General features: G+C 42.0%; 1 protein-coding gene across 2 annotated transcripts in view; it reads right to left on the reverse strand.

Moving 5' to 3' along the window:
• Positions 1–7,352: 7,352 nt before the first annotated feature.
• dock1 (dedicator of cytokinesis 1) overlaps positions 7,353–12,686 on the reverse strand; it is a 744,225-nt gene continuing 738,891 nt past the window's right edge. For both annotated transcript variants that reach the window (XM_068052738.1, XM_068052739.1), the window contains exons 51-52: positions 10,374–10,519; positions 7,353–9,042 (exon numbers count right to left, since the gene is read on the reverse strand). In XM_068052738.1, coding sequence (XP_067908839.1) covers positions 8,950–9,042; positions 10,374–10,519 — 239 coding nt within the window. In that variant the 3' untranslated portion in view covers positions 7,353–8,949. The remainder of the gene's footprint in view (positions 9,043–10,373; positions 10,520–12,686) is intronic.

Raw genomic sequence — 12,686 nt, forward strand, 5'->3', positions numbered from 1 at the left:
GTTGCCTGATCAAGAGTCAATGTCGATTTGTGACCGTAGAGGTGATGGACGAGCGGAACTTGTGAGTTAGAATATGATAGCTCTGTTTTGGATGAGATCAAGTTTACGGAGGATGTAAGGTCAGCCAGGAGAGAATAGTCCAGTCAAAAGGTACCAAAGGCATGGATGAAGGTTTCAGCAGCAGATTACAGTGGCAGGGGCAAAACTATGTAATGTTATGAAGTTGGAAGTAGAAGGTCTTGGTGATGAGAGAGGATATAGGGTCAGAAGCTCAGCTCAGAGTCAAATAGGATTCCAAGGCCTGATGCAGCTTCTGACAATGGCCAGGGAGAGTGATGAACTCAGTGGCTAGGGCATGAAAACAATGGCTTTGATCGTCCCAATATTTAACCAGAATAAATTTCTGCTTATATAATACTGAATGTGGAACAAACAGCATGAAAAATCAGAGGCAGGGGTCAAGAAAGATTGTGGTGAGGTAGAGCTGGGTGTCGTACATGTGGAATCTGACCCTGTCCTTTCGGATGATGCTGCCAAAAGGCTGCCTGTAGATGAGAAATAGGAGGGAGTCAAGGATAGATCCTTGGGGACTCCAGAGGTCAAGGTGCAGGAGTGGGAAGAGAAGCCATTGCAGGTGATTCTCTGGACATGACTGGATAGGAATGGAACAGGTGACAGAAGTTCCATCCAACTGGATTATAATGGAGGTGAGGCATTGTAGGAGGATGGTGTGGTCATCAGTGTAAAAGGCAAAATGAGAAGGGCAGAGAGGGATAATTTACCACCATCAGTCACATAGGATGGCATTTGTGACTTTGATAAGGACCGTTTCAGTTTGTGGTAAGGGTGGAAACCTAATTGGAAAGTTTTAAAGATGAAGTTATGGGATAGATGGGCACAGATTTGAGAAGCGACAGCATGTTCAAGGACTTTGGAGAGAAAAGGGAATTTGGAGATGGGATGGTAGTTTGCAAGAACAGAGGGGTCAAGGGGGGTTCTTGATGAGGAGGAGGAGGAGGAGAAGGATAATGTTGACAGATTTGATGGTGTGCGGTACAGTATCTGAGGAGAGGAAACTGGTAATATCAACTAACATGGGGGTCAAGAAGAGAAGTTGCGTTGTCAGTAGTTTGGTGGGAATAGGGTTGAAGGAGCAAGAGATGGGTATCTTGGATAAGATGAGCTCATAGAGGGCATGAGGGCAGATCGGAAAGAAACTAAAGCAAGATGCCAATTCAGGACTGGGGCAAGGGAACCATAGGGGAAGTTAGGCTTGGTGGGCTAGAGGAAGGAAAGGAAGCAGCAGAGGCAGCTGAACAGATGCTTTCAATCTTAGTGACAAACACGTCCATGAGCTCCTTGCACCTGCTGTTGGAGGTAAGGGTAGAGGGTGCAGGGGAAGAGATTTAAGAAGTTGGCTTGTAGTTGAGGAGAGGTCGGACATAATCCCTGCATTCCTGGATGATCCTGCAACAGCCAACAGGAAGGGACGAGCAGCAGATTTAGCAGCAATGCAAGAGGTGTAGCAACTGAATGCTATATGAGAGATTGAGTCGGTTAGGATTATATTCGCTGGAGTGCAGAAGAGTGAGGGGGGATCTCATAGAAACCTATAAAATTGTAACAGGACTTGACAGGGTAGATGCAGGAAGGATGTTTCCGATGGTGGGGGAGTCCAGAACCAGAGGTCATAGTCTAAGGATACGGGGTAAACCTTTCAGGACTGAGATGAGGAGAAATTTCTTCACCCAGAGAGTGGTGAGCCTGTGCAATTCACTACCACAGAAAGCAGTTGAGGCCAAAACATTGTATGTTTTCAAGAAGGAGTTAGTTATGGCTCTTGGGGAAAAAGGAATCAAAGGATATGGGGGGAAAGCAGGAACAGCTTACTGAGTTGGATGATCAGCCATGATCATAATGAATGGTGGAGCAGGCTCGAAGGGCCTACTCCTGCTCCTATTTTCTATGCTTTTAAATCGCCTGGATGATATTGATCTCAGCCAGTTTAATTGGTCGTAATAAGAAACTGTAAATAAGAGCAGAAATTACCTTGTATTTTACAGATAATAAATGATTTGAAATGAAGCTGCTAATCGTATTTGTGATGTGTAGACTGCTAAATACCACACCCACCGAACAAAGGTCTGGCCCGGCCCGGCCCACACTTTCAGAGAACAGCCATATGGAGAGGTCGTGATATCTGGAGAACACAAAGTGGCTTCAACCCGTGATGCATCGGAAAGTAAGGGTCATCCATATCATGAACCATTCCCGGGGCCACAACTGGACAGCGAGGCACCTGGTTCAGTATGTACATGGTGTGTTGGCATAAAATTTGAACTATTAGTGTTCCATTGAACAGACAAGCGTGTATTAATTGCCCCTTAGCATTTCCCAGTCTAATGTTCATTGAGGCGTCAGCACAAGGTGAGCAGGTTCAGGATGAGCCTGGGAACCATATAACCTTGACAATTGCCAACACTTCAACTAGGTGTATGCGGCTGGGAGGCGGGGGGGGGGGGGGGCGGGGGAGCGGGTGGGTTAGTGTTTACCAAATACAGATGTGCTGACCCCATGTCAGATCAGAAGAAACAGGATCAAACCTTGAACTCAACTTGACAGTCAAAATGTACAAGCACGATAATAAAAATCCAATGGGATGGGTTACCGGAACCAACCTCCCTTACAACCATAGCCCCTACCACAACCATTCTGGCCACATCCCAAATGACGACTACAACCACCATAGAAACACCTATAACCCCTGAAACGTGTCCCCATCTGGTGGACGGACCTCAAAGCGGGATAGTCCTCAGAGTCTGGCAAGGCTTTGTACGATAACGTACACTGTATGCTTGTGCCTGTGATCCTGAATATAACATGGACCCAAGTGCCAGAGTGGTGTCCAAGCAGATTAAGAATTTGTACACCCGATTAACCCAAATATTATTTGAACGAGAGGTAGGGAATGATAAGAAGTCAGAACCTGAAATCAAAAGCTGAAGGAAGAGAGGTATAGTCAATGATGTGGCTACAGCATATGGGACCGGAATGTCCACTGTTCACACACTCTATTTAGAAAGTTTGGATAGTAAACTCAAAACCTTGGCCCAGAAAGTTAAGCAAGTCCTACGTGATCTGAATGATAATGATAAACGAGATGCTGAAGGTGGGTTGTCTGAAAATCAGGCTGAAATTCAAATAGTTAAAATATTGGAGAAGCAGGCTAAAGCTATTAATCAAATTATTAAGGGAAAAGCGGACGACGATGCCGGACAGCAAAATAGAACTCTGTGTAGTGTCATGGTCCTGGAGTTTTTTTTCGGAATATGCGGTTTGCCTTTAAGGCTTGCAAGGGATCAGTATTGCTTCAAGAGCCGGCAAGCCTATAGGAAGGTGCATTTTCCTTACCTTAGAAATAGCCATTTGGAGACTGCGATTCAAAGGGTACATTCTCGATACCATGGAAACAGCCACTGGGAGTGAGCCTGATGCAATATATTTGTTTCAGTTCAGTTTGAACTGGCTTTTAGTGAGACAGTTTGTTCTATCAGACACAGAAGACACAGACAACTGTGATGAGCACACCTGAAAAAGAGCTCTCAACCATTAAAACTGAAGGAATAGGATTTTTAGTCTGTTTAATATCTCTAAAAAAAAAAAGTCAAGCCAAAACAGAAATCTCTGGTAATTTAAATTGAAGAAAGGGAAGTTAGACTGTAACAATCTTATATCCCTCATAAAGGTTGCAAGTTCTCCCTGTGACTGCGTGGGTTTCCTCCCACAGCCAAAGACTTGCAGGTGATAGGTAAATTGGCCATTGCAAATTGCCCCTAGTGTAGGTAGGTGGTTGGGAATATGGGATTACTGTAGGGTTAGTATAAATGGTCGGCACTGACTCGGTGGGCAAAAGGGCCTGTTTCAGTGCTGTATCTCTAAAATAAAAAAATAAATAAAAATAAACTCTAAAGTCAGATTGATTCTGTTGAAAGTGTTTGCAAGCCGTTAATTGTTGAAATTCGCTGGAGAAGGAAAGCAACATCCTGTGAGAACTTCGAGAAACATCCTGTGAGGACTTCGAGCAACATTCGACTATAAATTTGCAAAGACTCTAATTTTTTTCTATTTTAAATGTTGTTTAAATCTTCATAGCGTTTAAGAATTTAATTCTTCTAATTAAAGAGTTAATTTGTTGCTTTAAAGACACCTGGTTTGGCTAGCCTCATTCGGGGTAATAGATGGTACAATTTGGCTGGGTCTCTCTTTAATTTGGAAAGTTTTAAATATGTTAGCCGATTTGTGGAACTACGGGATTGAATTAACAGTGCGTTGGTCTCACCACAATCAGAATCATATATTTTGATTGGGGGCTTTGACTGGAGCGGTCGGTCATAACAGTAGTATCTATGGCAGTTGGATGTTAGAACAGCTATGGGAAAACCTTGAGCAGGCAAACCAAGGGACAGTTCCCTCTTGGATAAGTGACGAGCAATTAAAAAACTTGCCCCAGGGTTATCAGGCTGTCAGCTTCAACAGCTGACCAGGGTATGGTTCAATAAGAATTGTGGAGGAACCACGAGCAAGGCTTAGGGCATGGTACTAGGACTCCCAATAGTCCCTAAGGGTGGGATAGGACTAAACGTCTCTCAGGTGGAAAAGATAGGCATCATTAAACAAGGGATCTGGATGAGTTACAAGGATATCCTGCCTTACGCTGTGAAAAATGGAAAATGGTGGCTACCACACTGGCCAAATGCTACCAAACAGACAAGATAGTTGTCTGCCCCTACCCCATATACCTCACTGAGCAAGCCCTATATGGATTCAAAACAGGCAGAGATCTGAATTGTACCCTGGAAGCTAGAGCCCTCAACATTGATATTACATGGGTCGCTTACAAGGGAAAAGGGGAGTATTGTGTTACCACCTCATTAAAGTAATACCAATATGGCATTCAGACTTGTCTGATTACTAACACCACCCTTTGCTTTAAACCCCAAATCCCAGCCAGGATAGGCCAATGAGCTGGCTGATATACGTAAGAGGGAAGAAACTATGATTAATGTCACGGAAGAAATTAAAGAGAGTTTAGGACAGTATTTTGAAAAATACAAAACTAACATTAGACTTTTACCCGAGGACTTGCAATGGATTAAGAAACAGTTAGATAAAACCCACCAGACATTTGTGAGTCATTCGGAAAGCCGAGGGAACTGGGTGAAAGATTGAAACGATTAGAGTAACCAACTGGTGGGATGATATTTTGGATTGGGGTACCAACATACAGATACATCCTTGGATAAGAATTGTTTCACACATTGTGATTATTGGCATGATTGTGATTTTGATGTATCAAATGTATAATAATGATTATGTTTAAACGTCGGAAAGTTGAAATGGAAGGGAAGCTGGAACTGGACTGGTATATGCGAAAACGCGAACGAATGATAGACATAACTAAATATAACACGGCATGGACTTGAATATCTGCTGTCGCGAGGTGAGGTGTGATCAGGGCTCCTTCATGACCCAATTCGCTAACGCTTAATGGATCAAAGGGAGGGCTGTAGCTGGATTGCTAACAGCTAAGCATCTGCAAAGCATGAAGGGAAAATGAGACTGTGAGACTGTTAAACAAGGCCAGAAAACAAGAACATGGCCAGCAGATACATTTTGTTTTGCAACTAACACTAAGCAAAATGGATGACTCCAAGTCAGGGGTGTACGTGACTAAGAACATTCTCGAGGCTGGGAACAACTGGATAAAAAAGGCCTAGGAGCTTCCACTACAAAGACCTGCAGGAACAACCATCGTGGAAGGGAACCCGGAGTCCGGAATTCAGTGAAGAGAGCCCATCGGGAGGGAGACTGATCACCTCGCCTCGCAACAGGTAGTATTTCAGTCCAAGCCGTGAATCTTGTGATTTATTGTAACAAGTAACCAGTAGTTTAACAAGTTAAATAACGAGTAGCCTAATAAGTGATTTAAGTATCAATAAAAGTGTTTATACGAAGTATCTCGTGTGGGTGTCTTTTGTCCGACACGTCAGTTGACACCCTAGTTTGAGGGTCAACAATACCCATCACAGAAACCCTCTTCCTCAGTTTTTGCATCTTTTTGTCTGCTGAGATTTACAGCCTCTTGGCTTTGTCTTCCATCAAAAACAAAAAACCTTTTTTATGAGTAAGTGGGAGGAAACAATCCAATAACCTTTTAGAATTTGTTGATAAAATTGATCCAATCTTGAGGTGCTAATTTGCACACAATGGCTGGATTTTGTTGTGCCAGTGGGGCCAAAAAGGCAAGGGGAACCCCGCCTCAGCCTTTCGGATTCCCCCCCCCCCAAAAGCACACTGAAGTGCCCGGCGCCGCCATCCTAGTCCCTTTAAAGGCGGGATCCCACCTCCAATAGCTGCTGGCCAATTAGAAGGCCGGCAGCTCAGTAGCATCGGTAGCACAATTGGGAGCAGTGGCCACTACTGCTACTACAAGAAGTCTTGGACCTTGGCTGCTGGTTAAATCCCAGTGGCGGCATGAAGTGGCCCTTAAGTGGCTGGTAACAAGCCACCTAAGAGCCTCAAGGTGGGAAGACCATCTTGAGCATATCCCGACCCTGACAAAATCGCGTTGTGATGGGGAGGCGACAGGTCCTCCGCGCCCCCACCTCCGGTCGCAGTTCTATGAGCCCCCCTGCCACCAAACCCATCACTGATTGCCTTTTAATGGAACAGTTGATCAAGATGTGTACCTGTTGCTTTTGTCTTTATATTTTGGAAGATTTCGACATCATCTATCTGCACCAAATATTCTCTAAAGTGATTGTTGATTTGCTCCCCTCTACGTAGGAGAATGTTATTTATGGTTTGCCTGTATATATGAAAAGTAAATCTATGAATTCGGAAGACAGATCCAAGCTAAAATACTTCATTAATTCAAAATCTGATTTTTCATCTACTGTACTCACACTGTTCAGTAAACTGAACAATGAAACCAAAATTGGATTTTCAAATATCACAGATCAAGGTATTAGGATAGACTAATGGTGATACTCGTTATTCAGCCCGGACCTAAGGTAAGTGAAGCGGGGTAGCCAGGGCCAGTCCGGCAGGCCCCGGCGTTGGTGGGGGGGGGGGGGGGAAAGAGACATGTAATTTGGCGGCGGGGGGGGGTTCATGAAGGTGGAGTTATTCCTGGTGGGGGCCCTCTGTGGGCCACAGATTGCCCACAGGGGAGGCCCCCCCACCCCCAAGTCTGCAGGGAGGTAGCTTTGTTTTACTGGGTGACCTCCCTAAGCAAATCTAATGAATAACAATGAAAATTTCAGACATCAAAACTTTAACATTTGGTTTTTATTTTTGGGGTCAGTAGTGAATTCTGAAAAATCCAGTTTCACTCATATCATGATTACAGAAAATGCTAAAAATTATGTTTTAGAAATCATATCATAATAAAAGAACTGTAGAAAGAGTTAGTTGGCATATTCCATTTCCCATTTTTGACCCTATTAAATAAAACTAAGACATGATCTTTTAGCAAAATATGATCAATAGTTTACAGTCAATAAGCTTCAAAATCTAAAAGCTCTTATTAGGAATAAATCCATTGGCAGAATTAAACTAAGCAATTGTAATAAATGTTGACACCATAAAACAAGTTTTAAAATTTTCAGCTTCATATATATATACAAACTTCTGTACATAATGATTACACTTCATGGACAAAGCAGTAATTTGTTTCATCAAAGACTATTAGTTTACCCGTCTTATTTGAAAAAAAAGCAAAATTCCATATCTGAGACTGAATTAACTGTTGAATAGCTATTTAGACTGAAATCAAGAAGAGTAATATATTCATGTGCTTCTAATGAAAGAGTGTTGGCCCGGATTTTGCAGTGGTAATGACGGCAAAATTGTCAGAAATATTCCTCTGAAAATGACCGGCAACTTCTGGAATCTGTACATGCTCAATTAAATGCGGAAATTCAGAAGTTGCTCTCAGTAATTCAACGCTTTTCCATTTTTGCACTATTTAAGTCCCTGCAGACTGCAATCAACTAGGAATCACTGAACTATGAGAACTTCCCCTTTTACGCTGTAATATTGATTAAATCACCCCTCCCCAAAAATGCTAATGAGGTGTAACTGAATTTTTAATAGTGTACTGTCTTGACTACTGAAGAATCTCTCTCACCATGGAAAAATAATTTTATATTTGCGCAAGGTCATTTTTTCCGTTCTGATAAGAATTCCAAGATTTTAATAAAATATTTTTTTTGAAATTTGTTTGATATTTCAGCTTCTAATATGTATGTCCCAATCATTTATTTCACTCACTGTGAAATTTTAAAAAATGATGAATAATCAGTGCACTTTACTTCCTGGTTTGCAGTCTATGAGAATACTTCAATGTGATTGGCTGCTTACCCTGTTTGATGTTATCATTATTGCTGGACTCCTGGAAATCCTCCTGACTTGGCGCCAGCTTCAAACTAATGTTGGGAAAGGTGAAATTTATGCCATAGAGATTGCTAGATCTTTGTGGGAACCTTTCTTCGAGACTGGTGGTGAGCACCGTTACTTTGTCGCTGACCGCAAAATCCGGGCCATTAAATCAGACTCCAAACCAAACGACAGAAATTTTCATCCACTAAGCAACATTTTCAATCGTTTACAGCAAAAAGTTTCAATTGTAACATTTCAGCTGTTTAGCATTTTGTGTGCACATTATATGTATGAGTTAATATTTAAAACACAGTAGCAGAATCTGTTGTCTCTCCTTATTGTTGTAAATGGAATCACTGCAATTGTTGACTGTGTAGACTTAACTGAGGTGCATCATTTTGTATTTCCCCTCAGTTTGAAAGGAAAAAGAATGAACTGGCTGCATTTTCTGTCTTTTGGAAGGGAACTGTGTAGGCTGGAATTGGTATTGGATGCAGCGACAGTGCATCACTGCACAATTCCAGAATCTACTGATGCTTGCTTCCGAGCTGCCTTTGGAGGAGGAGGAGGAGGTGTCTTGCTCGGTAGAGGTGGAGGGAGCTGTTGGAAAGATAATTACATTAGTGAGCTGTTCATTTCTCTCTTAGTTTCAGCATCTCTTGCAGTGACCTTGGCTTAAATTGAATATTGAGTTATGAATGGCCTTAAATATATTCAATGCAGCATTTAACAACAGGAAAACAACACAGCACTGATTTTTGCTAATTATTTTTAAACCATCAAACAGTCATTTTTCTAATATTCAAAGCACAATGGTTCAGAAATTGCTGTCGAGATAACAATGAGGATAATGGCAATTGCTGTTATTTATGCGCAAATGATACCGCAACTTCAGGCGAGGGGCAGATATGCAGTTAAATATAGAAATCCAAAAGTTGGTGTCTGAGGTGTGAGTTTCACAAAAACAGTACCTCGCTTTCTGTCTCACCACTGAAATGCATTGAATGCGTGATATTGCTATATTTGTACACGAAATATGAACTAAACTCGTCAGAGAAGGTAAAGTCTTGTCCATTGCAGTCTAAGTATCCTTTTAACGACATGATAAATGTTAATTACTCTCGTCAATCTCTTTGGCTCTGAAAGTTTACAATTACAAGTGAGGACTCTCATTCCTTCAGGTTTTAATTGTTGTAGATGTTAGAAATGTAAAATTTAAAGTTTTTAAAAAAACTTTTCATTTGTCACTTTTTTCTCACTCTTAATCCAGCCTTCTCTATTTCTTTTTTGTACCTGATTTAACCACTCTGATTCAAGTTCCTTCTCAGTCCTTGTGCTGTTTATTTCACAATGCTAGAATCTGATTGGTTAAGGAGATATACAGCTGCTTGCCCTGTTCTCTCAGATTCCAGATACCCTGCTTCCCTTGCTGAGGCATTATCAGCTCATGCTTTCAGCAACATGCCACAAATAAATATTTAAAAATGGAAACCTGTAAGGGCAAGTCTAAGTAACAGCAGACACTGTTAAATGCCCTGCTACAGAAAATTGTGAGCTATATTTATGGCACTAAAGAATCAATTTTATTGACTAATTTTTGTGTGAAACCTTTTTTTACCTTAAATAACTGCTACTATTGTCATGTGTTAGTGGTTCACAATAAGGTTCAATACATTTTAAATGGTTAAGCTGTATCTGAGATTAGTTTTGCAACATTGATTAAGGTTGGTTAGTATCAGTTTATTGAACAAAGTAAAATGCAACTTTACACAGTTTTATTCTAATTAATACGGTAAAGTGGTCAATAGTGCTTAAAAGGACTTAGTGGAATCACTAAAATTGAACATTTCTCAGAATACAGATAGTCTGTTTTAAAAACATAATTTTAAAGAGAGACAAATCTTGCTTGTTAACTTTACATCTGTGATTACCCTTGATTGATGTGGGGGTGGTGTGATAGGAATGGTGAGTTCTTGACTATCAGTTACAGTTCCGTAATCACCAATGTTGCCTTTGACAGGAAGAGGAGGTGGTACTCCAGTCGGTTCAGAAATAACTGCACCATTTAGATCCATATCTAAAAAAGAATACATTGAAGTTATGTTGGAATTATAATCAGGATACATTTTAGTTTGCAACTTTTTCTCCTGTATACAAAAATGATGGAGAATCAATATAAAGAATCAAAACTTCTTACAATAAACGACATATGCTCGTAGAGTCATTTATGGGCAACTGTAACAGTAGAAATTCTACTCATATTTGGCCAGCAACAGGAAAATGGGCCAGTGACTTTCCTTTATCAAATAATACTTCTAACTATACCACAAAAATATTTTCATAGCTTAACCTGATGTAATTAATTTGAACCTGAATAATAAAATTCAGGAACATTTCCGAGTGTCTTAATTTGATTCATTTTGACTTATTCTTTCCAAATTGAACGATGCACAATTTTCTCCCATACGCTGCAGCGATTTCATCATATGCAGTTGGATTTTTTTTTAAATTTGAAGGCAGACAGTCGATGCTTTGTTTCTTTTTCATGAATATTGTTACGACCAAGGCGGGAGTAATGCACTGTTAATTCAGTCCCACTACTCCACAGGTCACAGCATATCCAGAAAGTTTCCCACCTACTGAAGAATAGCCAAATTAGAAACTCTATTTGTCCCACAGAATAAAGCACACCAAACCAGGTTTCCTTAAACAAAAACATTAAGTATTTATTAGAAAAGAAATAATATCTTAACGACTGAGATAAATCTATATATATATGAAAAACTCCTTAGTTCCTTAGCCCTCATGCACACACATCTTCTTCTTCTTCATTGGCATCCTTGTCTCGAGAGACAATGGGTAAGCGCCTGGAGGTGGTCAGTGGTTTGTGGAGCAGCGCCTGGAGTGGCTATAAAGGCCAATATTAGAGTGACAGACTCTTCCACAGGTGCTGCAGAAAAAATTGTTTGTCGGGGCTGTTACACAGTTGGCTCTCCCCTTGCGCTTCTGTCTTTTTTCCTGCCAACTGCTAAGTCTCTTCGACTCGCCACACTTTAGCCCCGCCTTTATGGCTGCCCGCCAGCTCTGGCGATCGCTGCCAACTGACTCCCACGACTTGTGATCAATGTCACAGGACTTCATGTCGCGTTTGCAGACGTCTTTAAAGCGGAGACATGGACAGCCAGTGGGTCTGATACCAGTGGCGAGCTCGCTGTACAATGTGTCTTTGGGGATCCTGCCATCTTCCGTGCGGCTCACATGGCCAAGCCATCTCAAGCGCCGCTGACTCAGTAGTGTGTATAAACTGGGGATGTTGGCTGCCTTGAGGACTTCTGTGTTGGAGATACGGTCCTGCCACCTGATGGCAAGGATTCTCCGGAGGCAGCGAAGATGGAATGAATTGAGACGTCGCTCTTGGCTGACATACGTTGTCCAGGCCTCGCTGCCATAGAGCAAGGTACTGAGGACACAAGCTTGATACACTCGCACTTTTGTGTTCCGTGTCAGTGCGCCATTTTCCCACACTCTCTTGGCCAGTCTGGACATAGCAGTGGAAGCCTTACCCATGCGCTTGTTGATTTCTGCATCGAGAGACAGGTTACGAGTGATAGTTGAGCCTAGGTAGGTGAACTCTTGAACCACTTCCAGAGCGTGGTCGCCGATATTGATGGATGGAGCATTTCTGACGTCCTGTCCCATGATGTTCGTTTTCTTGAGGCTGATGGTTAGGCCAAATTCGTTGCAGGCAGCCGCAAACCTGTCGATGAGACTCTGCAGACACTCTTCAGTGTGAGATGTTAAAGCAGCATCGTCAGCAAAGAGGAGTTCCCTGATGAGGACTTTCCGTACTTTGGTCTTCGCTCTTAGACTGGCAAGGTTGAACAACCTGCCACCTGATCTTGTGTGGAGGAAAATTCCTTCTTCTGAAGACTTGAATGCATGTGAGAGCAGCAGGGAGAAGAATATCCCAAACAGTGTGGGTGCGAGAACACAGCCCTGTTTCACGCCACTCAGGATAGGAAAGGGGTCTGATGAGGTGCCGCTATGCTGAATTGTGCCTTTTATATTGTCATGGAATGAGGTGATGATACTTAGTAGCTTTGGTGGACATCCAATCTTTTCCAGTAGTCTGAAGAGACCACGTCTGCTGACGAGGTCAAAGGCTTTGGTGAGATCAATGAAAGCAACATAGAGCGGCATCTGTTGTTCGCGGCATTTCTCCTGTAGCTGACGAAGGGAGAACA

This window comes from Heterodontus francisci, chromosome 20, assembly GCF_036365525.1.
Source record: "Heterodontus francisci isolate sHetFra1 chromosome 20, sHetFra1.hap1, whole genome shotgun sequence".
In the NCBI taxonomy this organism is placed as follows: domain Eukaryota; kingdom Metazoa; phylum Chordata; class Chondrichthyes; order Heterodontiformes; family Heterodontidae; genus Heterodontus; species Heterodontus francisci.